Source organism: Electrophorus electricus, chromosome 10 (genome assembly GCF_041902795.1).
Source record: "Electrophorus electricus isolate QZ-2024a chromosome 10, ASM4190279v1, whole genome shotgun sequence".
NCBI lineage: Eukaryota > Metazoa > Chordata > Actinopteri > Gymnotiformes > Gymnotidae > Electrophorus > Electrophorus electricus.
In genome coordinates this window covers 20,272,524-20,300,428 of record NC_137506.1, presented here as the reverse complement: position 1 = coordinate 20,300,428, position 27,905 = coordinate 20,272,524, and the positions used below count along the sequence as shown (strand labels likewise).

Below are 27,905 nucleotides of genomic sequence, written 5' to 3'. Positions count from 1 at the left end.
TCTCTCCAAAGACGTGCATGCTTAGTGTTTAGCCTAATTGAATATTTGTTGCAAGCATTGCAAAAATAATAAACAGGTAGAAAGGACTGCCTCCCTATATTAAATCTCCTGATTGGTCAATACAGCTGGTCATATAGATGATTACAGAGCCCAGGGCAGGACACCATCGTCATGGAAAAATGGTCACCGAGACTAGTTTAGACTAAATGTTTTTCAGTTTGCTTGCATCAGATTAAATGATCAGGCAGTGTGCAAAATGTGTCTCTTGTGTTTTAATGTTTCTAGTGATGCTCCTCTTGATCTGAAGATAAAGGCCAGCATGATCTCAGATATGTTTTCTCTTGTGGGTAAGTGATTTCTCTTTTTAGCTTTACTCACTGTTAAAGAGCCACCATTTAACAATTTTACAGTACTTTATAGCATCTACATGTGTTTTTTTTATGTACTGAGTGTATTGAAGAGTCCTCATCAAATCGGTACCAAAATATCTGCAGGTTTACATGCTTCGTATACTAAGCTTTTCTCTGTCCTCTGAAAAACTGAAATAGTATGAGTGTGCTATGGAAGCATTATGCTATTTCCCTATCGACAAAGTTAGGCCTAAGGCGGAGAACGTAATGTTTTTGTGTGTTAAACTGGGTGTTTCTTGTTTTTGCTCTTTACTCAATTAGTACTGCAAAAGTGCATTAAACCTCTAACATTCTGTTGCCTGCTGGTGGTTTTGAGTTATGAGGCAAGCAACCATTGTTTATATCTTATAAACTTATAATGTTGTATATGTGGTTGATAAAGAGCTTACAAATTATCTAGGGGTTCAGGAATAAACAACTGACGTTATTCATTAGTGTTAGATTAGTAACATGGTAGAATTGTCAGCAGGAGATGAGATTTTCTTATCATTAAACTATGGTGGCTTGGCTGAAGAATAACTGGATCCTTCTTTATTTATTCTGTGTAATCTAAGGCATGTGCATAGCAATATTTATTTCTTAAGGAACTGCTTATTTTCTTGTCTCTTTTCACAGGGTACTAAGTATTGGCCAGTTTTCTATAGAGGTGTCATATTATCTCTAAACATGCATCAACGTCTGCTTAGGATAAAAATGATTAAATTAACTGCTTTATTGTTTTGTCTTACTTCCATTGAAATATTCTCATATTTAGCAGTGGTGTGCAGTGCAAAAAGCATACCCTGCTTAGGATGTGGTTATTATTATGCATGGCTTTAAATTGTTGTTCGGGTTCCAGAATACAGCTCAGCAGTCCTCAAAATGCAACTACATTTGATAAACCGGAAGTGGTATGCATGCTGCAGGCTAGTTGTTAGCCAGGCATACCTCTCATAATTAACTCTGATGTTACATAAACTACATACATATCTTTTTCTTTTCTGGCTAAGACTTATAGATGGAGTTGGCTGGCCTTGTTGAATTATCATAAGATTTTCATTGAGGAATAAATACTTTTCAGTTAGGTACACCACAATGTCTGTCTGATTTGTAGTCACCATTCAGAGTTAGCTGGCTAAGGTAGCAATTGCATAAACAGCAACATTTTCCTAATAATGTCAGCTCCCATACTGAAAATCACAAATTTCATTGGTCAGATTTCCTGTAATTTTGCTACTAAACCTTTCAGAATTCTTAAAAATATCACCAGAAGGGATGTATAGGCACATACACGGGCATGAATCCATGCAGTGTATTAAACACTCCATCCATTTTTGTCTAAACAAACCTTGATCATGGTGCGCTGCCTCCCAGCCTCGTGACAGCATGTCAGTAGCATCAGTGCTGGCATTTTCTCCTCTTGTAGAACTGTTAAGTTTGTGTTTGACTGCCATATGTTGTTTAATTGCTACATGTAGACATGTATATATCACTGACTGACAAGTTAGATATAAATGTGCAAACATCTCAAGGGAATTACGTCCGTTAAACAGAATAATTATTTGTGTCAAGGATTTGGGGGAAAAAATTCAAATTATGAATTTAAGGGACACTTAGCATTTATTATTAGTTTTGCATAGAGCAATATTTTGTCAAGGAAAGTCAACTGAACTGTCTTCCCCCAGGGTTTGTATGTCAAGACCCTCTACTAAAACAAATGCGGTCTGATAGAGCTGGACTTCAACCCAGTGTGAAGAGCTTGGGCCAAAAGACTCAGGTATGTACAGTGGTTGACCTGTATGCTCTCCAGCTTCCTAGTCTTCCTAGACCTTCTCCAGCAGGTCACTTCACTCATAAATTCACAAGTTTGACAGCTTACAAATGATCGATGTCAAACATGTATGATAATGATAATCTGGAAAAATGTAGTTTAGTCTGTCTGAAGTGAGGCTTTCTTTTAAAGTAGCATCATGTTTAAAAAGCACAGTTCATATTTTATACATTTTAAACATGCTTCATTTTTGCATACTTCATTTATTCTGACCTTTTTTCCTCCTCTGAAGGTCTCTTCAAAGAGTATTAGAGCTTTCACTGATGCAGATTTAGATGATAATGTAGACTGGAGAGAAACTGAGATCATGTCTATTATGACAGTAAAAATTTTTTATGTCATGACTGACAGCCTAGTGTGTATTTGCTTCATGCTGTTGCTGTGGTCTGCTGTCAGCTACTTCACCCATGCCCAGGCATGTCTGTGCTACTAGCCCAGTGTCAAGGCATGCATTTTTCTGTTCTATCTCAGAACAATGCAAAAAGGCCAGACAGGGTTACTTAAAGAGCCAGGAAGGAAAGTGTGGATGTCTGCAAGCGTGTGTTTGTTTGTGTGTGTGCATGCACGTTGAGGAGAGCACTATGGACCTACATAACCCTGATAATTCAGCATTATTCCTTTATAGTGTTATTCATTGTAAGCTTCTGGTTCTGGTTTTGGAATATGCAGTATTGTGGTAAGCGAAAGAGAATAACAGCTGATATTTTAGCTTTTAAGGGCCACAGCTCTCTATCCCTGCCATGATGCTGTTTCTCATTGCATGTTATCTCATAGCGTCCTTTCTCTGCACAGTCTGCCCCTGCCATATCCAGAGTGGTAAGTGTTCTTTCTTCAGTGTCAAAAATAATACACTAATGGGATGCGAATTTACATTTAAAAAAAAATCTCTCTTCCTCACGATCATGCCCTGCCATGGGTAAGAAAGTGCTAAAAACAGTATGGATCAGTTGATTTGACCATTTGTTGGTGGAAATACAGTGTCTCCCACATTTTCTTTGTCTATTGACTATTGTTTCAATAATATGTAATTATAGTGGCCTAAAGAAAGTAATCCTAATCCTTTTAGATCTTTGTACATTGAGAAACTCAGTGAATAAATGAAACAGAGAGAAAGCAATAAAACACAGCCTTTATTATACTTTAGTCCCCATACAAAATATTCTGATAATAGTGATTGGATTGACAGGAAGGAAAATAAATTTAAAGTTAAATATGTTTAGACTAGTTGTTCTTTCACTTTGTAAATAATGTAAATAATGCAAAATGAAAAATATTGTGGTATATTGCTTATGTAAGTCGTGTTTGCAAAGTATTACAAATAGTGGAAGTAGTATGATGAACAGATTTGCAGTGAAGTAATTCCACTATGTGTATCTCTGTAGGTGCTTTGTAATTATGTGCATTGTCCTGGAGACAGAATTGAGTAGGAATGTGATTGTATGGATTTTCTGTCCTGATGCATATAAGAAATGTATGCAAAGTGAAAAAACATGGTGCCCCTCTCTGTATTTAAAATAGACCATGTGAATCCAATTTAAAGCTAATTGATTTAGGAACATTGCTAGTTCTATAGTCCAACTTCATCTCCCTTGCATGCAATAATTCACTCCATTTTGGAAAGCACTTCTAGTTTTAACTTAAAAAAAACAAACAAATTTTTTTAGCATGTTTCTTGTCATGAGGATTTTTAGCAGCATAGCACATTTTGTCCACACTACAATATCTGGCAGTGTAGGGTGCTTACTGGATTCTGCCATATTTTCTTAGCCAAACAGATGGAGATGTGGATGGAGTAATGGGGCGTTGAGGAGTGTCTCATAAAGTGACTGACAGGAGGTCAGTGTAAACACAGACAAGCCTCCAGTCCAGAAGTCAGTTTTCCAAACAGGTTTTCTCAGGCACCTAATACACATACACTGGTGCCATTGCTAAAATAATGTTTGTTTGTTTTGTTTTTTTTAAACATGTTTTACATATTCCCCAGTTTATTTGAATTAGTAAGAAAAGGTAGTGAAATTAATGCACCTTTTAACAGATTGGTTATAGGAGGGGAGATGGGCTAAAAAAGAAACATCTGAATTGTGAATATGGTCCTTGACAAGAAAGAAATGTATTCATTGCCATGGTATATGAATAAATTTGTCAGTTAGATACATGTCATCATTGCAGAGTCATGTCCATGATAATACCTCATGCTGCAAACACTTTTTTGACCATGTAGCTTTTTCTGGTAGACAACAGGCATTCTGGTCTAAATATGCATCCATTATTTTCTGTTTGTTTTCTACTACTTTGGCTTCTACTACTTTATGAATAATGGGCCAGAGTACCAAGATGTGACTGCACTGAAACATGCATCATCACAGACATAAAATAAAGAACAAGAGGTGTCCTCAAGCAGCTCTCCCTTGTTCCTATTCATCTTTCCAACCTAAAGTACAAATGCAACCTTGCTGTGCTCAATCCGCAGTATGCAAATTAGATGAAGTTGGTAGAGGGGACTTCTAAATGTTGAGCCTGGGTGCTGAGCACTATTGGAGAAGCATGGGCAGACTGATGGTTTAGACATTTTACCAGTTCAGAATACAATATGTTTTCCTAAGAGCTAAATAAATGTTTCTGTAGCTAATATTGCGCATAGAATCTTCTGTTGCAGTGTTATCAGCATATTAATTGAGGTTATGGCATCTACTTCAATAAACAGTAAATATTTTCTGTGGCATGCTAAGCAAGTTATGAGCTGTATATACATTTCAACAAGTCTGTCCCTTTCAGTCATGAAAAATGTGTTCCCTTTGACACTTTCATTGTATTTCTTACTATGCAGAGTTTCTCAGTAGAAATAAGAGCTGTTCGGGATGTTTTTCTTTATGCATTTCTCATCTTTGAGCATTAAAAACATCACTCAGAGTGAGGTGTTGATGTTAGATTCTTCAGCCTCCTATGCATGATTCAAAGGATTTGGTGGACAATAGCTAGTCTTGCTGTAGACTTTGAATTAAAAACATCTCAATCAAACACTTTGGGATGTTTTCATGCATCACTTGGCGTGAGTTGTAGATGGTACATCTGATCACAGGATATAGTGGAAGAGACCTTATCTAGATTATAGAAGTAAAAACACCTGGATAATTCTTTAGAGACTCAGAACTTAAGGTTGCAGTAATTGTCATGGTTTAACTATACATTTCACTCTAGTCTTGAGGTCTGTTTTTAGCTTGCCTTCCAGATCTTTGATTTCAGGCCCCGTGTAAGATTACTGCTCAGTCCTTGGCTGCCATTATTGTCTGGCTCCAGTCAGACAAATTAAATGTAATCCCCATGTTATTTAAGATGACAAATGCAGACAGTGATCCTCAGGGGTCAGATGCTGGTTCTTGGCGCTTGGTCAGAAGTCCAGTCAAAACCATCACTCTCGTGTGGCAGAGCTTACCATTAGTAGGGGAAGAAGGGAGAAATGCCCAGAAGGAACGCCAAAGGACTGTAATGTAACATTTAATCTAACCAACCAAGTAGGGCATTGCAGTGAGGATTTTCTGTTTACCCCTTCCTGATTAGGTAAACCTTTACCAGTAAACTTTTAAATTAGTTTTCCAAAATGTCCTTTTGTTAATGTAAACTCACTGATTAGTCAGGCTCCATTTCTTAAGAGAGAAACATAAATTAAAAAAAATCGATACTCAATTTATTGGTCTTCTATAGTTTTAGTAGTAGGGAAAATATCAAGATTGCATATCTTTGACTTTGGATGATTTGTTAAGATTTCTGAATCCCCTGTATGGGCTTTCTTATGTAAATATTTATATAAAATTAATAATTTGCACATTAAACAAATACTATTAATCCAATAGGTTTAGTGACATGTTAGATGGTTATTTGATCAATGTGATGCATTCAAAACACTTCACAAATCTATTACACTGCACTCATGCATATTACTCATGAATCACAGAGGAAAATTTACTTCACAAATGAGAAAATAGTTCTGTGGGTTGATCTACAGTCATTCTGGGAAAGCAGAGTGTGAATTTATTGCACTCTTTTTATCCAGAGTCAGAGACCTCTGTCTGCTACAAACACTGAAGTTGAGGAGAAAGAAAAACTAGGAGACAAGGCAGAGACTTTGGGACTGACGACAGAAGAGGTACCCTTGAAGTGGTTAAAAAAAAAAACATTCATGATTTTGTGTAATTTGAATCATATTAGTTGTGCATTTTACAATTATTGGTTTAAGTAATGTATAGATTTTTGAGAGTTCAGCTTCATTAAATATTGATCATTATTTGCTACATATTTATAATTACTGTAATTATGAGTTTGATCTGGAATTTCGTGGTCTTGGGTTTGATCAAGAACATCGTTTTCTCATCTTTCCTGGCCAGATGAAGGTCCTTAGGAGGACCCAGGAGGAGCATGAACGGAGAGGTGGATTCATCCGCATTTTCCCCACGCCACAAACCTGGGCTCTTTACAGGTTGGAGGAGCTAAAGGCAGAGCTTGTTCATGAAATGTGTTGAACGTTTTAGAGAACCAGCTAGGGTCAGGAAAAGTAAAATACCTCGAGTAAAACAAAAGATTTCACATACTTTTAAAACACCTTATTAATTCATAAAGAAAACCCATTTCAATTGTAGCAGAAAATGGTCCCCTACAGTTTTTGTTCCACTTCAGTTTTTTCATCATTTGAAAAATGTTACAGTACATTTGCTTTCCTTGTTTGCATTTGTTCATTTATAAAATATTCAGTAGTCAGCAGCTCAGATGTTTTGGGTGAGATTGGTTGTACAATGATGTTCTTCCTCTCTGCATTTGTTCCTGCCTCAGTGGTTATCTGGAATACAAGACATCTATGAACTCCATGTTGGCTAATAAACTTTTCCATGTAAGGTGAGCTTTTCCACTGTGGTTTGGAACATTTTTGAGGGCAGTATTTTAGGTTTTTAGAAGATATTTTGTCTACAGATGAATAGGTGTGAGTAATATTTAACAACATATGCACACTAGTATAAGAGTGTCAGCTTTTCCACAATGAACAGACTGTCTATGTGGCATTGTGGCTTGGGACGTTTAGTGTCAAAATATGATAAAAATTGAATAATTTGAGAATATGTCATAAAAGGCTATTATGTGCTACTCTAACTAACTAACAAAATACTTCCCAGAAGACTCTTAACATAGCACCAAGTGGTTGGGGGTCATATGATGATTATAAGAATGTGTGGATATAGACCAAGTTTATCGATCTTGTTTACGCCAGTTTTTAGAGTAACTTTTCCAGACCTGTATTTATCTTACTTGAATATCAATGGTCTTTTGATCCTCAGGCTGGGAAAAGCATCCATGACCTTACAAACCAGGTTGGCACATTAAACATCGTGTCTAAGACTTTATTTATAACAGGTAGTGCTGGTTTGTTTTTAGCATATCCTTTACTTCTGAACCCCTTGTGAATAGTTGGTAAGTTATCAGGCTATGTTTCTAAATTTTACTTAGTCATGGGGAAGCCTTGGCTAACATTTACCACTAAGATAAACCTTTGGATTATCTGATATTGGATGAAGTATTACCTTGTGTTCTTTTTACCATTCTTGTGTGATTATGGACCTGTTTATTGTTAATCTGTGGCTATTAATGATACTTACAGTATTTAGCTGACACTTTTATACAAAGTTACTTACAATTTAGAGCAATTGATGGTTTTGGGCCTTGTTGATGGGTCCAACAGTGGCAACTTGGCAGTGGTGGAGCTTGAACTTGTTTTTAGAGTAGAGTAGTAATTTAGAGTAACCTTCTGATTACTAGTCAAGTACCTCAAGTAACACTGAGCTACCACTGCCCACTAATGACCTGTAATAAACCTTTCACTTCTCACAGGAAGAAGTTGAAGGGGAATATGTCTTTGGAAATGGAGGCACTCAAGACTTGTCATGCAGTCCAATATGAGAGGAAACTGCTCTCTTTGGAGGCACGACGACAAAGACAAAGGCATTTGACTGGTCATGACACTACCGCGAGAAGGAAAGCAGGTAGAAACCTGTATATAAAAATTGTTGCAGCAGTTTACCCACTTAGAAGTGCCTAAAGCAACTCTCCTCTGTTTTTAGGTCGAGGGCCCTCACCATCCTCCCTGCACGACAGCGAGAATGAGAACGAGGACAGTAATGAGGGAGAGCAGCAAGGACTGCAGGAAAAACGAGAGCAGCAAACATCCCCGGCACGTCCGGCACACACCGCCACTCAGCCTGCTCTGAGGGAGAAGTTCCAAATGGCTCAGCATCTTCCACCTAGAATCAACAAACCCAAAGTGGACCTGCTGCACATTCTCCAGCAGGGGTGGGAGCTAAGGTGGGTGTGGACACTAGAACTGTACACTCAAGTGTTAATCTTTGATTACGTTTAGCTACTTGTTCCAGTGTGGACTGCTGGCCAAAAAAGTTTCTCTGACCGTGCTTTTCTTTTTAGTGCCATTACATTCCAAATTTTGTGTGCCTTGCAGGCTTTTTTGAGTTTTTCCGTTTGGTACTTGCTTTTACTGAGATTTTATGCAAAGACAGATTTGCAGGAGTGAATTTCTTTGTGCTTTATACTTTATTTTTCTCTATTGAGATTCATGACTAAATGATTATTTGAATGATTCAATTAAGAGAGAAACTCAACTTTGTTGTTTGCTGTGGAGCAAGAATTATGATACCCAGACAACATCTGGCCAAAAACCATTTTACCAAGCAGTTCTTGATGAGGACCATCATCCTGTATATTGCCAAATTACATCCCACAGATATCAGTAGACCTTGAAAATAACTTTGACATTTCAGTATCAATAAATAAATAGTTGAAATGTAGTATAGAGTATAACAATGCAAGGTTAGAGATGCATAATGGTATATAATAATGTTTAATTTACACAAAATAAAACAAGTTGTTCTTTACTTAATCTGTAATGGATGTTCAAATTTATGTGTGTTATTTAGGGAAAAAAATGCTGCCACGGATTCCTAATGACATTTAAATTATTTAAAACCATGGTAGCTGTTGAGGTTAGGTTAAATAAATAATGTAGTCTGTGAAGACCAGAGGCTCCAGACTTTAAACGGATACTCCTCCTTCTTGGCTGGCTACATCAAATGCTTGCGGAATATGTTAGTCTTTGTTGTCTAGTAATATAGAATATGTATCTTATCCTGGAATGTGTGCTGGAATACACTGCCTGAATCTGCTTCTTTCTCATCTTATTGACCAGTGGTCTTGCGTTTTGCCACTAGAAATAGTGCAGAATGACTGAGTAAAAATGTAAAAAAACTAAAAACAATCTGACTGCACTGCAGATAAACACACTAGACTTGTCAATAGACTCAGTTCAGCATGGATGGTCAGTAAGAACTATTCTAAGGGCTCTTATGAGAGGTAATGTGAGGAAACTCTCAGCAGAAAGGCCAAGAATGTTTAGAACAAAACTAGCAGTGCTGTGGTGTCCTCTTCATCTACTGCTGTAGCTTGTTTTCTGTGTCTCCTTTTGCATGACTCCTCAGTGTCTGCCACATTCACACAGGAAGTGGATCCTTTCTCAGCCAACCAATTCTGCAGGTCAACTCTGACCTCCATGCAGAGGTTCTGGCTCTGATTTGGTTGCCCAGTTGCTGGAGTCAGACTGTCTTTCCTTTGTTTAACATTTCACTGGATTCTGGAAAGACTTAAAACACATTCACTCCCTCTTCACGTTATGCAATAGCCCTACAAAAATATTTAGACCTGTTCTTTTTATACAGTGACAATAATGAATATTACATACTCCTGTCTAAAGTGTAACAAAGACACCAGTCTACCCTTGACTTATAAAGCGTGTCAGAAATGGAATTTGAGTAGGGGATTATAATGACAAGTCTGAGTTTGTAGAAATTCCTAGATGCTTGCCAGGACTGAAAAGGGACCTAGGCAATTAGAGTACAGTATATCATTGTTTTTGTTTGACAACTTTTTCCAAAACATTTTTCCATTGCATTATGATCCCACTGCCCACCCCAAGTTCTTTCAGGACAACCAAAGAGTTCATCAGTGTTGAAAGTCTATTTTCCTCCTAAAAATGACATCAGTGAAAACTTGGATGGCATTGACACATGCCACTGTTTGTTATATCTGTTTTGCCAGATCTCTAAAAACAAATAAGATGTATATTAGTTAAGTTGTGTTTAAGATTTCTAGTTACAAAAAATGTGTGTTGGGGTTGTCTTAAGACACGGACACCCTACATGACTTTCAAAGTTGTCAGACTTTCAAAGTTGTATGTTGGTTGTTATTTGCACACTACATGACTTATCGGTGACATGGGCCAACGCACTGCAGTGGGTAGTATGTATGGATGGATGAATGCTAGCCTTACAGCCTTACTTACATTGACTTGCCATGCTATGCATGTCAATGTTGTACAACCCCTCCCCCAGGTTTCCCCTCTCACTCTAGATCTTGTGTTATCATTGGTTGTAGCTCAATATCGTGCTCACTACCAGTCATAACCTGGTTGCAGCATCTTCAAAAGCTGTCGGCAAGTGGAAAATCAGGGTGAAGATCATATAGTTTTAACTCAGCATTAGTGTCTATATTGCTTTCCTTTCTTTCACTGTACTTACTCTTTACATTGTTTCCCGTTATGTTCTACAGTTCTGTAATTTTGAGTCATCATCGCGTTTGTCTTTACCTCTATCCATAACAGTCTTTCCTCCACCCATCACTTTTGCAGTAAGGTGCAGGCCCGGATGGCCTTCTCCACCTACCTTCATTGGGTCCAGATGAGGCTGCTTGCAGAGAGCAGGGCAAACACTACCTCTGCCTGGCCAGAGAAGGACAATGACCAAATGGTAGAGCATTTTGTTTTATTAGTAGCTTCATGTAATATATTGTCATAGGTATTATGAAATATATAGATTATAGCCATTTGTTAGTATGTTTGAGATGCATAAAACATTAGCTTTTAAACAAATGGATCTGAGCGTTTTCCAATAATATAGCCCAAAATTGCTTAAATTAATTTGCAGACTGTACCAATATTTTGCAAAAAGGCAAACCTTTGCTTAATCTATAATGTAAAATTATCTATAAAATATCTCTGGGTCTCTTCAAATGTGCATCATGGTTATCTTTAATTCCATCTTTAGTTCACTAACAATAATAGCCATTATTTAAAGCCTTCTGCTCATGATAAATATTGTACAATGAGGTCTGTGATTCAGGTAGTGGAAAATCCACTACATCACTGAAGGAAAACAACAACACCACATAAATGGACCTGTGTGGAAGCCTTTCTTTGTCTCAGTATGAGAATATAGAAGGCTAGGAGGTATCTCCATTGGCATGGATGTACATCCATTGACTGATCTGAATTTGTGCATGCATCACCCAACTCTCCGTCATCCAGCAGGACTTGGTAATGCGCTTCCTGAAGAGGGCTGCCAGTAACTTGCAGCAGGACATACGTGTGGTGCTACCCAGCCATCAGCTTTCCCTGCCTGACCGCCGTCGTATATTGTCCCATCAGCTGGGGGAGTTCATTCACTGCTATAACAAGGTTATTTATGCTTCTAACATCAAGATTGGTTTAGGTACCAAGTAAACCACCATTAGCAGTGTTATGCTTACCTGGCCTGACATCTATATGCCATAGATGGCAAATTGTGTGGAGTGATTAATAATCTTGTGGCCTGATGAGGCATATTCTTAGCTAAATAAAAATGATGAAAATGCTAATTGGTATCATTTTTCTCTAAGTGACCTAACTGCATTCATATTTGACATACTTAGGAGACTGAGCAAATGATGAAATATTTGGAGAAGATTAAAGATGATGATGATGGATGCATCAATCCAAATGTGTTTCAGGAGTTTATTCTGGAAGCAAGGTTGGCATGCTAAGTATAGCTAAATATCTCTTTCTGTTTAATGTACTGATTTCTGTTTTGCAAGCATGATTTGAACACCTTAGTTTTGCATAAATGTGATTTGCGGTTTTCATGCTTTGTTTGTTGTGTCTTGCCTTGTTCAAAGTGAGAATGATCTAGAAGACGTTCTTACTTTCTACACACACAAGAACAAGTCTTCTAGTGTGTTTTTGGGGACCAAATGCCAGAGTTCCAAGGCTAATGGCAATCAAGAAGACAGTAATGGCACAGGGGAGCTAGCAAAACACAACAGTAAGAAAATTTGTTTTTGTTATACATAATAGAAATGTTTTGTTTGTTATTTTATAACAGTATATAATCTAATATGACTATGTTAAGGTTGGTAATGGCAAACCTAATGGTAATAGTAAATTTTATTATTTTATTTTATTATTGTTGAAACATTTAAACTTTTTGTCAGATATGAGCACAGCTTACAAAAATTGAATGACAAAGTGCTGAGAATAACCTTTTTAAGATCACAAATAAGATTTAATTTATTCAGTCATTGATTATAATTACTTCAGCAGTTCCAACACACTTACTATTTCCTAACTTAAGACTGTGCATGTCATTAAAAAACAAAAACAAAAAAAACTTGGGAGGGTTTCTGCGTGCTCAGCTGTCTAAGGTTATGGCTTATCCTGCCCTGCAACAGCTGTCTGTGGCCAGGAGTCTAGGACAGCATACCTGACCCTGCTGTCTGGGTGAGATAGATGGCCTTGTTTCTGTTGATTAGTGTGATGCTAACCAGTTGCAAGCAGGTATATGTTGTATCATGTATTCACAGTTGGGTGGTTAGCACTGTCCTCTTTGAATGTTCAGCTGTCCTGTAATGGCAGCTTGAAAATATGCACTGGCACAATTCATGTATTTCAGAGAACAAATGTGTTACCCCTCAGCCTCCCAGACAGGTAGCTATTGTGCAGATCTAGCTAATGGGTTGGAATTGGCAACAATTAAATCACAAGGGAAAGAATAGTTAAAGTTAAAAAATCCTACAAAGTCTGGTTTTGTCTTAGGAAGATAAGTGTTTGTAAGACTTTTAATAATAAATATCCAAAGATAATGGGGCTTATCTGTCACTTTTTTTTTTTAATTAGCTCTTTCAAATGCCAAAGAGAACTCTGGAGCATCAGAATCCTCAGAGATTGCTTCCAAGGCCAGTCAAGCAAAAAATGAAGAAACCCAAGAGTGTGTGACCAAACAAGAAGACAGCAAAACAGCATTAACTCTTAATATGATCAACCATAGTAACACTATCCGAAGCAAAAATAACAAATACAGTATATTAAGTCATGGTGGCTTTAGAAAAAACAAAACCCAAAGAGGAGGTTCAGTAATTGAAATCCAACCTCAAGCCTTCTTTTCATCTGAGGTTCAAAACAGTAAGAGCAAAATGAGAAGAATTACAGAAGAAGACCTTTGGAGTAACAAACCCCACCCTCCTGTTGTTGGAAATGGAAAAGCCCTGTCAAAAATATTCAAAGTTGGCTTAGCACAGCCTGAAGTAGGAAGCTGCAACACCCAAGCCAATGTCTTGGGTTCCCAGCATGCTTCATGTCATCCTGTAGCTGTAGACTGTGAGCATATTCATCTGCAGCACTGCTTTCCACCATCAGTGTTAGAGCCCCAACCCCAAGCTCAGCCCCCACCCTATGTCCAGCCTCCCCCACACCCACATGCTGAACCCCAAAGCAAACCACATCCCAGTGGATCTTCTTCATCCACCAATCCCGTTCAACCTTCACACGTCATGTGGGCCTCGTCAAATCTTAGATCCACTGGATCAGCGGCTACTGCTGAAGTGCTGCAGCGTGTCCACTATTCCCATTCAGCACAGCCCTCCGCTAATGGTGCCGTCATAGCGGGAACGTCCAATTCTAGTCAGATAAACATCCACAGTCAGAAACTCTCACGGCCTTCCTCGGCAGGGCAAGGTAACTCGACTTTCTCGTAACTTAATTATAGTTTCTTAGAAGACCTTATCTAATAAATAATTCTTAAACATTCAGATTTTTGACATTCTGTATGCTTTGCTTTTCCTGCAGTGAGTCAAAAGGCTACTAAACCCAGACCTGGTTCTGCAGGAATGATTAAAGAGCAGAATTCGCTGTCAGCCCAGGCCCAGTCTAATCAACAGGCTATTGTGTCTGCCTTAAAGACACTTGTAGAGAAGCAAGCAGCTCGACAGCACAACACTTCCAGCCACATTAGCTTACTTACAGAACATGTGAGTGCCCAGTCAACACCAGATCCTACCTGCTGTTCTCTTTTCAAAGATTTTGCATAGATTGCTTTTCTGAATATTCAACAGGGTACTTCAGAGTGCACAGTGATGCCTTTTTTCCACACTCTAAAAACCTTATGGACTAATCTGTTCACCTTAAGCCTGTCATCTTCTGTATTTTAAGCAGCAATTAGCAAAATATTAAAAGATTAGGGCATAGAACTATTACTTGTGATACTGAAGACTTATAATACAGCAGTATGTAGTGTGGCAACATTTGTGAAAACCTATAGCCATTTCTTCAAAGACATTAGAAATAATTATTAATGTTTTTTTTTTGGCTGTTGAAAAAACTCTGGGCTGTGTGTACAGCACATCAATTATCTTTAATACTGTAATGAATTACCATATTACCACACACTCATCATTCTACTTTAACGTATTAGCATTTGATATACAATATATTTGTGCGTGTGTGTTCTGTGTTTGTTTGGAATTAAATACTGTAATGCTTTGTAGAATGAGAGCAAGAGTCACATGTAGTACATAGTATGATGGTTGTTAGAGTTGGTGGGGATTGAAGTTTATAGCTTCGTGTGAGGTCTCATTATCGGACGCTCCACAGGGGAGGTGCTTTGTGTTGATATTTAAAAGGCAGGCAGATATTTTTGTTCTTGAGTAATTCATGCTTATAAATAGAAGAATGTTACAAATTGGCACCAAGTACGGGAGTGAAAACTACCTTTTTGTCTTTCTATCATTTCTTCCCTGAAGGTTTTGGGTGAGAAACTCAGTGGTTCAGCTCCTTTCTACTGCCCTCTTTCTCCTCTTTGTAATGTCACAAGACCACACAGACAGTAAATTTAAGCCTTCTCTGCTCCTCAACTCTAATGTATACTGTTACATTAGAAGGTGATTGCTTTGTTTATCATGGAAAGTTCATTCAAGTCATGGAGAAGACCTCACTTTCCAGCATACAGTTTCATGGGTTGCACAAACTCATGAACATATTTATGCATTGCTTTCTTCTGTGTTTGGAATGAGATTAAATTACTTGAACTTGGTAATGCTTTATGGACTGTGAGTATAGAGTGACTTACACATAACAACAGAAAAAAAATGCCAGGGCAGAAAACCTCCAAAACACAAATGCATTCTAAAAACACAAGCAAATCTTAATTAATGCATTAGGTCAGCTAGTCCCAAACCTTTGGATGCAATTTTGGGATCAGGGTTTTAAAAAAAATGTTTTATTGTGAGCTAATGCAGGTCCTGGTGTCATCACTATCAAATAGTAAAATCTTTATCTTTCTATTTGTCATATTATTTCTTATGATATTTAGGATTCCTATTTAATTTTGTCCATATAATCATTATATTTATCATCATAATTAGCACTCTGTATTACTCTGACTATCATTTCTAGTGAAATATTATTCCTATCAATTGTGTGCCATGTATCTAAACTTATAAATCATCTGTATTCCATTACCATAAGTATTGATAAATTATTTCACTTGCTGCATTCAGTGACCAACATCTTAATGCCTGTATATGCAGTAATCTCCTGACATGCATATTGGTTTACTACATTTGCTGTACAGTAACCCCTGAAATCAATTAGCACTCTGACATATACATTACAGAAGAAGCATAAATGGAATAAATATAAATGCTGCTCTCTGTGAGAACAGGACTTAAACTGTCATAGTAGCCTCAAAGTACCTCTTGTGACCTCAGGAAGGAGGGCAAGTGCAACATGATAGCCATCTTGAAGTAACCTTTCAGCTTTAACATGCATCATTAGCACACATGCCCGATGCAGCCCAGAATAATAACATTTGAGTCTCACCTCGGATCATTTAGCCTCAAATATAGAAGCTGCATGACGCACAAATATTCACATTAGAAAAGCTTAATGCCATTTTGCGTGATATTCTTTCTACCCTGGAGAATTGAGACAGTAAGATATCTCATTCATCCACCATGAACTCTTTATAGCTGGAATAACAGCATAGTTTCACTGACAGGTCTTGTAAATGTGTCTATTCTACACCAAATGGATAATTTGCTGATGTATTTTTTAGGTCTTTGGTCAAGAAAGCACGAGTCATATAAAATGAACATTTAGGGTTTTGGAAAAAGGACATACTTTGCATATCTGACTTAGGTCTAGCATCATATGTTTAACTTTTCAATGAAAATATCGCTTGGGGATGATCAACTTCTAAGGCATGTGATGTTTGTAATGTGGCTGAGATATGACTGCAATTTCCTCTAGCTTATGTTGGAGACGTACTGTGGAGTGGTGTTTGACCCACACAGAGACTTAATCCAAATACAGAAATTGTGTGTGTGTGTGCACAGGGTGCAGGAAAACAGTATGATTCGGTAAGATTCAATAAGGTTTTAATGCCTGGCAAAATTGTAAACAATGGGAAAAATATTTGATAAACCTATATGGAACTTAATATATTTTTAAGACTTTCTAGCTATGTTTTAAATTATACTATGCATCATGAAATACATTGTTGATTTTTATTTATTTATTTTTTTTATCAAGGAGTATGACTAAGCAACAAAAGCAAGCTTATTTTAAAAAACAGAAAACATTCGAAAAACAGTAATATTGGACAAGATTTGAAGCATCCTCCATTGAGGGAAAAAACAAGGCAAGGAAAAATTCCTGGCCTAACAAATGTCACTGGCTGTTTTAGTCACTGGCTTTCATATCTGTAGACAAGGGCTGATGGATCTCAGACAAATATGTTGTAAAGTTAGGAGATAAAATCCTTCACCGAAACCTGGGGAAGCTCTAAAGGCCTGGCTGTGTTATGTCAGATCTTGCATTAATTTAAACACCTGTCGCTGAGGAATGTTTGACATTTCCCTTTCTCTGTCGTAACAAACATGCTGTTCACCTGCCTACAAACTCTGGGGGACCATAAATAGCCCTGTCAGCTTCAAAGGAAAAAAGTGCTGAAAATCTTGTAAAAATGCAGCATATGCTTACAAAAAAAGGTAATCCATTCAGTTCGCTTAATTACTTGAGTTTATTGCACACCTTTCCCCATGTTTCGTTCCAGTGATTTTGATGATGCTAGGTTTGGTTACATTCTATGTATTATTGATTAGATACAAAGAAGTGTGTAATTATATCCTCCTCTCTTAGTGCTGTGTGGTAGGCTCAGGTTTACAGATAACTAACATTAATTCTTTTGTTTCTGCATTATATAATGCTAAACATAAAGTGAAATTCAGCTTTGAATGCGTGTTTTGCAAATCTATATATGTTGGATACTCAACACATCTTGATTCACAACCGATTTTTATAATTCTCACCCAGATTGCTAATCTTCCTCAGTCATTTCTACATGGATCCAGTGCAAGCTCCCTTAGTTGTTTAATCCACCTTGAAACCTTTTTAGCTGGAATAACAGCATATTTTCACTGACAGATGTTCTAAATGTGTCTATTCTAGACTAAATGGATAATTTGCTGATGATGTATTTTTATGTCTTTGGTCAAAAGAGCACGAGATAAATAAAATGAAAGGTTAGGGACCTGGAAAAGGAGCTGGCATTCCCCACACTTTGCAGTGAGCCATATCATTGATACCACTGTAAGCTTTCTCAGGTTAAAAAAGTAACTGGACCTGAAAAAAGTTAAACCTCTTTACTTCAAAAGGGCCAAGGCTTATAATGAGATGGTTTGGTTCTAGAAATGTGTGTCACTGTTTTGGCTTGTGGCCCCTGTCATGACGATAAACTGTATTGGAAGGAATTTAGCGCCTGTTCCATTTGATGTGTACCACCACATAGCCATATTAAATCTGCTTCACACAGTTGTTCAGATCCAGGCATCAGAATATAACATGGGTTTCTAGTAGGGTACATTTCTTCCATGCTTTTTGTTTTTAAGTGCAATGCACTTGGGTTTCAAATGACATGTATGATCTTTTTTTAAATTTTGATTTATTATATTTTTTGCAATTATTTTGACCTTTCCATAGTTGACCAATCTCAACCTGGCCAATGGAGTTTTCAGCAGAGGGGGACTCATTCTGAACCCAGGGTGCCAACCTGGAGCAGCGAGATCTATGCACACCAACACCAGGCTCTCTGGCGCTGTAGGGTAATTAAACATACCTTTGTGTGCCCAAATGCACACACATACAAACACATTCTCATACACAGGTTTGTTTGGATTAACAAAGGGCATTATTTGAACCAGTGTTGCAAGGCTGACATCATAGTATATTAAGTCAGAAACTGTTTCATAACGTTTCTCTTAAAAGTTTGTGAAAACAAGCATGAAGCACCATGTGGCACAGCATTGTAATGAAGCATTACTTTAATGTTGTTTTTGGTGCTTTTGTAGTACATTTCTGTATTTTGACTATTACAACTACATTCATTTTTTGGACTAATATGCTTGCATGTTAAGAAAGGGTAAGTGTTACAGATTAGCTCTAGCATGTCTTTTCTGTGCCATGGTAAATGCTGGAATTGGAGTCAAAGGATTGTGTGATTACATAATGTCTTTATTCTTGCTTTAATATTACAACCCCTGGAATACCACAAATTCCTCTAACATTTATGGTCCTGTCTTAGTGGTATATTACACTTCCTCCTCCTACCTTTTTCTGAGTGAGACAGACTTGCAATCACCTGTTTCTCCCTTCAATCAAATGACTCTGAAAATAATATAAGCTTGATAATAATATAAGATCCTGTGCATATTACATACACACTGACTAAAATGCTTCACTGATGGGACACATTAGCATTCTGTAGGCATTCTCAGCCTAATCTTCTCACAACAATTTTATAGGTGCTTAGTTTGTGTTGGCCAAATCAGTCACAGCCAGTAAAACTTAAAGGCTAGTTTAATGGTCTCTGAAGAAGCTTTAAAGACAGCTGGGAGTGTATAATTTGGTGGAAAATAAAATATTTAAACTGTAGCATTTCCAGACTTCTAGGGATAGTTAATTACCACCTCTTTGAAATTTGAGATTCTTTTATACATTAAAGAAAGTATGCATGTTTTGGTCTAGTTTTTGAGGGAAAGACAAGTTGAATAAGAAGCGCTCCCTTATCTGTCTTTCTTTCTATAAGAGTGTTTGTACATGAGGTTATTAATATTGGCTATAGCAGAAAGCTTTGTGGCAAGGCCTAAAATAAAAGATTGCTCTCTCATGAGCACTTTGTCAAAAATGCCTCCTGCAATCACTTTGTCTTTCTGACCTGTGTCATCTCAGCAGGGGAATAACTGAGAGGAATATAATTATAATGGCAGTAAAAAAAGCTTTAAAAACACAGAGCTTATCATGAAAGTAGAAGTTTAAACCACAATTTTTTTTTTTTATACTTTCGACCAATCATATTACACACTTTGTAAATTGTTTTTTAAGGTTAAAACTGTTCATAGGCTGTTCATCAGCCCATGATTTAAAAGACTTTACAAAGTTCAGAGTGCTATGTACAGGAAGGGTTAAAAACATGATTTTCTTCAGTATTTTCGCAATGATACCTGAATGTCTTTGGCTCTCATCTACTCCTCTATTTTTCTGGTCCAACCCTTCCTTAAGTACGGAACTGTCAAGGAATTCTTGGAATATATTGACTCTTTCTTTTTCTTTCTTTTTCTTTCTTTCTTTCTTTCTTTCTTAGAAATAAAGGAAAAACATGTAGAATTTATAATCTAGAATTTATAATACTTAAAATAGACTTAATTCTAATCACTATGCTAGTTTATACAGTGATTCAACTCCTTGAATCCTGGCCATTGTTGCAGTTAGTTATTGATAATTAAAGTTGCTGGTGATGAACACTAAGAGAATTTAGTCCTTTCACCAAACTGCATTGGCAGTTGGTCCTTGTTTGTAATTGAAGGTTCATTTGTGGCCTGAACGTGGTATCCCTTTCGTACAGCAACTGCATGGAACTTTCCATTGGCTGCTATATGCTGTTCACCAAACCAAATTAAATTAAACCAAATCAAGCTGTTATTCCTTGCCTTGTATGTGACTCAAAAATGCTGAAAAATCCCAAACCCTCATTATTGTAACACCTAATTAGGGTTTTATTTTGCCTGATTGTTTTGTCTGTAACACTGTCTTTAATGTTTGCTTCCCTGAGCTCTCCTTCCATGTCCTGCATCTTGGGACCAGTAGTATGTGCCAAACATGCTGAAGCGGTTAAGCATACTGGCTTTTTAAGAAGCCAAGGGGGTGAGGCGTGATGCCTTTCAAAGAGTTGGGGCCTTTGAAGTTGCTCTAGCCAGGAGCTGCCAGGTATGCTGTATCAGCACTTCCAAACCAATTCCCACTCCAAGGTTTTTTTATTTTTAATTTTTTTTTATTTTAGTTTTTATTATTATTATTATTATTATTATTATTATTAAAACTGCCATTGCCTTAAAACACTTATGGATATACCATTAATTTGTACCTGCTAACCCCTAAACATACAGCAACATTGAGTCATATAAGAAACTGTATGGCCCTCTCGTACTGCTACCATTTGGTTTGATTTAGTGATTCATCCCAATTTTGTTAAATACTGATGCAAGACCTGCCACTGAACTTTTAAAAATAATCTAACAGCAGAATATATGAATTGTATTTGGGCATTATTTTATTAGATTTATTAGAACAGCAAGTGTGTGGCAAACATTGTAAATGACAATGTTTCATAAGTCTGTAAAATATTTTGGTAATTTTAGCCACTCTTGGATGGGTGCTCAGGCTGCCTCTGCTCTTGGCTTAGGTGGAGATTCATTTCCAGTAAGTTATTGGGTACAACTTGCAAACAGTAATAATAGACGGGGTTTAGGATCATAATGGAATGTCATAATTATTGGATATTTAGGTTTTGGAGTACAGCTGGAGGAATGTGGAGCCCAGCAGAGGGGATAATGCTGATTTGACTTTCTGCTTTACCTTGGCATCTTACAAAGCTGTAGTACTCAGTTCGTTTCCTCCCTGTAGATTAGCATAAAAACTCCAGGCTTTTATTCCTACAGATTCCTGCTCACATTGTCATTGTAGACTGCTGTTTTAGTCACAGTAAACTATGTCAATATGTGAAGGCTTTTATCAGACACAAAGTAAAAATGAATTACTGCATGCCTTTTTAATTTTCAATTCAGTTAATATACCATATCTATCTTTCAGTGTACATGAATGAATGAATGAATGAATGAATGTGGGAGATTTTCCCTTGGGGGGAAAATTTGCCTCAGACTAACAGGTTTGGAATGCCTGACACTAATAGTTTTTAAAAGTATTAGCATCCCCCTAAAGCAGAAACACATCTCTCAATTGTATTTCTCAGTTGTGCTTGTAAAAGAAAATATTTGAAGGTCCTGAAAGCACAGCAGGACACTAGTACTCCAGTGCTACATTAACTGCAGAACTACTGTAATGTTCCATTGGAGTAACTAAATTGGGTAAATTTTAAATACATTTGCACTATCAATTTAAATCATTGATATTCACACATTGAGTCTGACCTTTTGTAATAAGATACATTTAAAAACCTCCTAAAATCATGGAATCGTGTTGGAATTAAAACATAAGAGATAAAGTAATTTGATTACATATCCATTGTAAGAGCATCTGAAACCCTAGAACATGTGTGCCCATCTTTGGTCTGGAGTTTGGTTCTAACCTTAATCTAATGCAACATATCAAGATAATCAAGGCCCTCAGTAGAATCTGAATATTAGAGACCATTGTGTTGGATCTGTGCTCTGCTGGGTGGGAGATCTCTTAGACTGGCATTGGGTAGTCCTGTCATGAAAAATGTTAGGGACCAAAATTAATAGGTGATTTTACAGAAAAAAAAAAAAAAAAAAAAGAATAAAAATGTGGACGATGAGAAGCATAGCATCTTCCATTAAATGAAAAGTTTTTTCTTTAGTGTAATTGGAACCACATGGAGGGCTGTGCATGGGGCTCTTCTATGAGGTTCTGTTGTGAGAAAATCCACCCTGGAATAACAGTGGTGTGTAAATGAGTCGACACCCAAAGCACGGCACATTGGCAGTTTGGCTGGGCTGAGGTGCCTCACTTCACCTAGCCTAAGCTACCTTACTGTAGAGACACATGCGTGCGCACACAGACACCTTTCACCAGTTTGTCTTTTAACCTGGTGATTCTTAGCACATTTCATTTAAATTGGTTTTGCTTGCATTCTGAATTACAGTGTTGATTTTGTACTTAGATGGTGAAAAAGAAACTCAAAGTGAATATTGCAAACTGATCCTTATTGTGTGTGTGATGTTGCTCTTACCGCTGACCTTCTGGTCCCTTCCATTCCCAGTGAAGCACCCCTTCTGGCTAGGCAGTTATTAGCACTAAATTCAATGTCGTATAACCCTCTGCTGGCCATCCATCCACAGTGTACTGATGTTAGCCACATTGACCAGCTTTGAGGTATTACTCCAGGGCTGTGGAACGATGCTACATGATTTAATTTCCTTGAGCATACCCTTTCCACATATTTAGCTGTGTATAAGAATAATACTTTGCATGTGCATGACTAGCATAGTAGTTATTGCTCGTATCAGCATGTTTTGGTACAATAAACAAAGTTTCCACATGACTGTGAGTAATCCGTTTCAGAGGTGAGCTGTAGTTTTGGCCCAAACACATGTGCGCCCTCCCACCAATAATAATGTAGTTTTGTTGCAGTCTGTTTATTATCAATTTGCATTTGCTGCCAAAGTTATTTAGTTCTATGACTGGAGCTTAACTAAGTGGAGAGGTAGTTTGGAGAATTAAAAGAATACTAAACATAGGACTAAAAGTTCTCTGTGCTTGTGATGTTCTTCAAATAATTATGTAAAGACATTCTGACTGATGGGCTGCTCTTTTTTCACTGCTGAAGTATTGAATTTGTTCACTGGGGCCTGCTCTAACACCCTGTAGTCATGAAAATGAACAAAAAGGCAAAGAGCTGCAATAGGCAGGGCTCATATGAATGCTAATTGGGTTACAAATGCGTGAAGCCATTCAAAAGTTATTTTTCTGGGTCTTTTAACTGGTGATGGTGATGGTATGTGATGAGTTGAGCACAGGACTGTGAGATGTAATGTGTTCTGCATGACTGATGTTTATCACAGATCCTCATGCTTCTGTAATACCAGCACTCTGGAGACTCCAGGTGGTGGGGTCAGAATTGTTTATAAATTTGAATTTAGCTAAATGATCCAGTATACATCAATTCACACATTACACAAGTACAGGTGCTCCATGTTTGAAATGCTTTGATTAATTGAGGATGTTTGTCACATATAACTTGGTTGTCAGTGTTAGGTCATTGTAAAGTCATGGCCAAATGTTTTGAGACTAGCACAAATTTTGGTTTTCACAAAGTTTGCTGCTTCAGTTTTTATGGTGGCAATGTGCATTAACTCTAGATTGTGAAGAGTGATCACATGAATTGCAATTAATAGCAAAGTCATTCCTTGCCATGAAAATTAACTCAAACACAAAAATGATTGCATTCTAGCCATTGCATTTCAGCCCTGCCTCAAAATGGCCTGCTAACATCACTTCAGTGATCTCGTTAGGTCAGGAGAAAGTGTTAATGAGGACAAGGCAGCTGATTTTCAACCATTTATCAGATCAAGAACTTCAAGAAGAGAGGTTCAATTGCAGTGAAGGCGGCTTCAGGGCACTGAGGAAAGTCAAACAAGCGCCAGGATCGTCTCTTAAAGAGGATGCAGCTACGGGATCCGGTCAACACCAGTGAAGAGCTTGATCAGGAATGGCAGAAGGAAGGTGTGATTGCATCTACATACACAGTGAGGTGAATGCTTTTGGGGGATGGCTTGGTGTCAGGAAGGGAAGCAAAGAAGCCACTTCTCTCCAAGAAAAACATCAAGGACAGACTGAATTCTGCAGGAAGTATAGGGATTGGACTGCAGAGGACTGGGGTAAAGTTATTTTCTCTGATATACCCCTTTAGACGGTTTGGGACATCTGGACAAACGATCATCTGGAGAAGAAAAGGTGAGCACCTACCATGAGTCCTGTGTCATACCAACAGAGCATCCTTAGACCATTCATGTGTGGGGTTGTTTTGCATCCAAAATTTTGCCCAAGAACACTTCCATGAATAAGGAATGGTATCAAAACATCCTCGAAAAGCAACTTCTCCCAAGGATCCAGGAGCAATTTGGTGAGGAACAGTGCTTTTTCCAGCATGACAGGGCACCAATTCACAAGGCAAAAGTGATAACCAAGTGGCTCGGTGAACAAAACATTGAAATTTTGGGTCCAGGACCAGAAACTCCCCAGATCTCAATCCCATTGACAACCTGTGGTCAATCCTCAAAAAGAGGGTGGACAAACAAATACACAGAAACTATGATCAACTCCAAGCTCTGATTAGGCAAGAATGGGTTGCCATCAGTCAAGATTTTGCCCAGAAGCTGCTATCCAGCATGCCAAAGCGAATTGCAGAAGTCTTAAAAAAGAAGGATCAGCACTCTAAATATTACGTCCTTGCTTAAACTGGATGTAGTTGTCAATAAAAAGTTTTAAAAATTATGCTTATAATTGTACTTCACTATACCATATAAACATCTAACAAAAGGATCTTAAAAAACTGAGGCAGTAAACTTTGTGAAAACCAAAATTTGTCAGTCTCAAAACCTTTGGCCACGACTATAGATATCTTATAGCACAAGCAATTCCTAATGACAGTTTAGTATACACAGATTAATTATAGTCCTTGACTCAATAATCCTCTAAATCCATTTTAATGAATAATTGTTTTCACTGAGGTGACCAAATGCAATTGATGAACCTGGGAAATCACAACGTTTCCATGGGAGACAATTTTACATCTGTCTGTTTTGCTAGAGTATCTATTCAAATTTAGAGTGAATTTGGTGGAGGGGAAAGGACTATGTATTAAATCATTTTGATACAATTATTGTAGCATTTATATTAAACTGGTCTCACCCCAGTGGCTGAAGGTAGTTCCACTGCAGAATTGAATACAAACCACATTGATTTAATGCCAGGGTTAATAGCCTGCCTTTGCTACCTGGTGATGTGATTAATGAAACATAAAGACTCTCTCCTGTTTCTCCCCATCCCCTCTTGCTGCTGCAGTCCCAGGTGTGAGGCTGTGAATGCTGCACATTGTCAGACTGCCTGTAACTGGGCCACGGAAGCAGGGCTGCAGCAAAACTTTCAGCCTACGATAGGCAGCTATCAGCTCCAGTTTGCCATCCAGCAGCAGAAACTACAGTCCATGCAGCTACTGGACCAGAGCCGCACACGTCATCAGGTCAGTACTGTAATGCTAGTAGTTTTATAGCCAATGGCAAAATAATATACATGGGCCAGAATAAGTATTAAATAGATATTATTTGATCCAACATATCACAAACAGTTCTTTGTGACAGATCTGGTGTAAAATAATAGTTTTACTCCAGATTGTGATAACTGAGCAGATTTTGGTTTGTATTTTAACATTTTTGATTTGCTTAGTATAATGAGGTCTTATGGTTAATAATGTGAATAATTGTTTCCATGCTGTAATGGTCATGCAGGTTTTGTACCTGTTTTGTTAAATTAGGGCCCAGTTGATATAAATGTTATATGTCTCTTTAAATGTTAGTTAAGAAAACTGCATTTGTTAATTTAATGCTGTTTTGCAGCTGTTTTAGGTCCCTTACAGTTATGTTTAAGGTTAGGTTTTAAAATGTAGATTATTTATATTTTTAGGTTTCTTATGTTTATTATTTAAAAGAACTGCACAATAGAGAATTAAGTCATGTTTGACAACACACACAGCAGTCAGTAAAGCAGTGTTTTTTAGTGAAACACTGCTTTACTAACTGCTGTGAGTGTTAATTGTCAAACATGACTGTTAATTCTCCATCGTCCAGTAGTTTAATTAAACTTAAAAAAAAATTGTTTTTTTACACCATATATAATTGTACTGCTTGATATTATTGGTTATCAGAATTTAGTTCTTTTAAAATCTATATGAGCTGTTAAAAAGTAACAAGCCAACAACAACAACAAAAACAGTTGGTTCCTAATGCAGGTGTGACTTATTGGTTTCATGTTGGTGCCTTGTGCAAAGATTTCTAAAATCATCACCTGAGATTTTCGAAGGCAACACCTAGTCATCTGATTATCTGAAGAGCTAAAGAAGGTTGAAATATGCCTAAACTGATTAGTCTTGATACAGTGCAATAATAAGACCAGGTAGGCTGGCTGAACCAGGCCTGCGGGTCAGAAGACAAGTAGCGCTCAGTTTGTACATGGTCATCCTTTTACATTCTTATGTATGTATGCATAGCGGGTGAAATTTGTCTTTGAGTCATGGCAGTATCAGTGGATATTCCCACCAAAGCTACCAGTTCAGTAATGCTCCTGTTTTTGACTGACCTCCAACTGATTGGTCCAGGTGGATTTGATCCGTTTAGTCAATTCAGTCACTGCTTACTTTTTATAATACGTTTCAGACATTTCTCCATTTAATTCCTCCATTCCATGGCTCTCTATATTACTCAGCTTAAATTTCCACACAAATAACATCTTTGACCTGTTGCATTCTAGGGAATCTCAGCCATGATGTTTGTATTTGCTGTTCCACTCACTGCTCTTTAAAATTAGAGTCTTTGTTAAAAATAGTTGTTAAAGTAGCTTGAAGGTTACTCCAATTATCCATATCTTAAACATTTTTTAAGCTATGAAATAAAGAAATCAGGACTGTGTTATTGGGCTTCTCTGCTCCCTGTTCCAGTCACTGGATGCAGACTTCACGGCTCCTTGGCTGCCTTGGCCAGTGGCCACTTGGCAACATTAGAAAGGTGCCCTTTCCTGGCCTTGCTCAACAGAAGCATATACTCAGACCCTCCAACATGCAGGCTCAGGCCTCTCATTCATCAAAACCCGGCAGTCTCAGAACACGCTCCATGTCACTCTACTGGATGCATGGAAGATAAACATACATACACATGCACACCAAACATAAACATATGTACACATATATAGCCTTTTGCCTATGGACATAACCCCATGCATACAGTATACTTGTGCATAGAGGCTAATTATAATTTTGCTTATACAGACTGAGGAAATGTGAAGATGTCCAGTCACATCAAGTGTGAAATGGATATAGATGGAAGGAATGTTCAACATTCCTGACGAGTTGAAATCTATGAACGGCAGTCATTACATTTCTTTTAGGAATGGGAATGTTTACAAACTCCAAGTACTCATTCAAATAAAATCTTGTCTAAATAAGCATGAAATGTGAAGAATTCTTGTGTTTTGGTATGTCCGATTATAAAGTATTTAGTGCCTGTTATGATATGCTGTGACATTTATAAAAAATTTTTCCCATGTAAATGAATTACATTTTTTGGAGTCTGCTGCTGTTGGACCTCATGTGACTTGCAGGAAAATGCTGCTTCTATCTTCTAATAAAGGCATAAAGATATGATCTTTACTTTGCAGAGATGCCGAAAATGTACTCAAACTTTAATTG

The 27,905-nt window shown here is 37.5% G+C and overlaps 1 protein-coding gene across 3 annotated transcripts in view; it reads left to right on the top strand.

The window, feature by feature from the left end:
- ttll5 (tubulin tyrosine ligase-like family, member 5) overlaps window positions 1-27,905 on the top strand; it is a 58,987-nt gene that overhangs the window by 19,232 nt on the left and 11,850 nt on the right. For all 3 annotated transcript variants that reach the window (XM_081722342.1, XM_081722344.1, XM_081722343.1), the window contains 17 exons: window positions 286-347; window positions 2,075-2,166; window positions 2,995-3,036; window positions 6,272-6,364; window positions 6,603-6,694; window positions 7,045-7,107; window positions 7,545-7,577; window positions 8,095-8,246; window positions 8,325-8,565; window positions 10,955-11,072; window positions 11,630-11,779; window positions 12,013-12,110; window positions 12,256-12,401; window positions 13,253-14,089; window positions 14,201-14,382; window positions 18,392-18,513; window positions 25,511-25,688. In XM_081722342.1, the coding sequence (XP_081578468.1) occupies window positions 286-347; window positions 2,075-2,166; window positions 2,995-3,036; window positions 6,272-6,364; window positions 6,603-6,694; window positions 7,045-7,107; window positions 7,545-7,577; window positions 8,095-8,246; window positions 8,325-8,565; window positions 10,955-11,072; window positions 11,630-11,779; window positions 12,013-12,110; window positions 12,256-12,401; window positions 13,253-14,089; window positions 14,201-14,382; window positions 18,392-18,513; window positions 25,511-25,688 (2,701 nt within the window). The remainder of the gene's footprint in view (window positions 1-285; window positions 348-2,074; window positions 2,167-2,994; window positions 3,037-6,271; window positions 6,365-6,602; window positions 6,695-7,044; window positions 7,108-7,544; window positions 7,578-8,094; window positions 8,247-8,324; window positions 8,566-10,954; window positions 11,073-11,629; window positions 11,780-12,012; window positions 12,111-12,255; window positions 12,402-13,252; window positions 14,090-14,200; window positions 14,383-18,391; window positions 18,514-25,510; window positions 25,689-27,905) is intronic.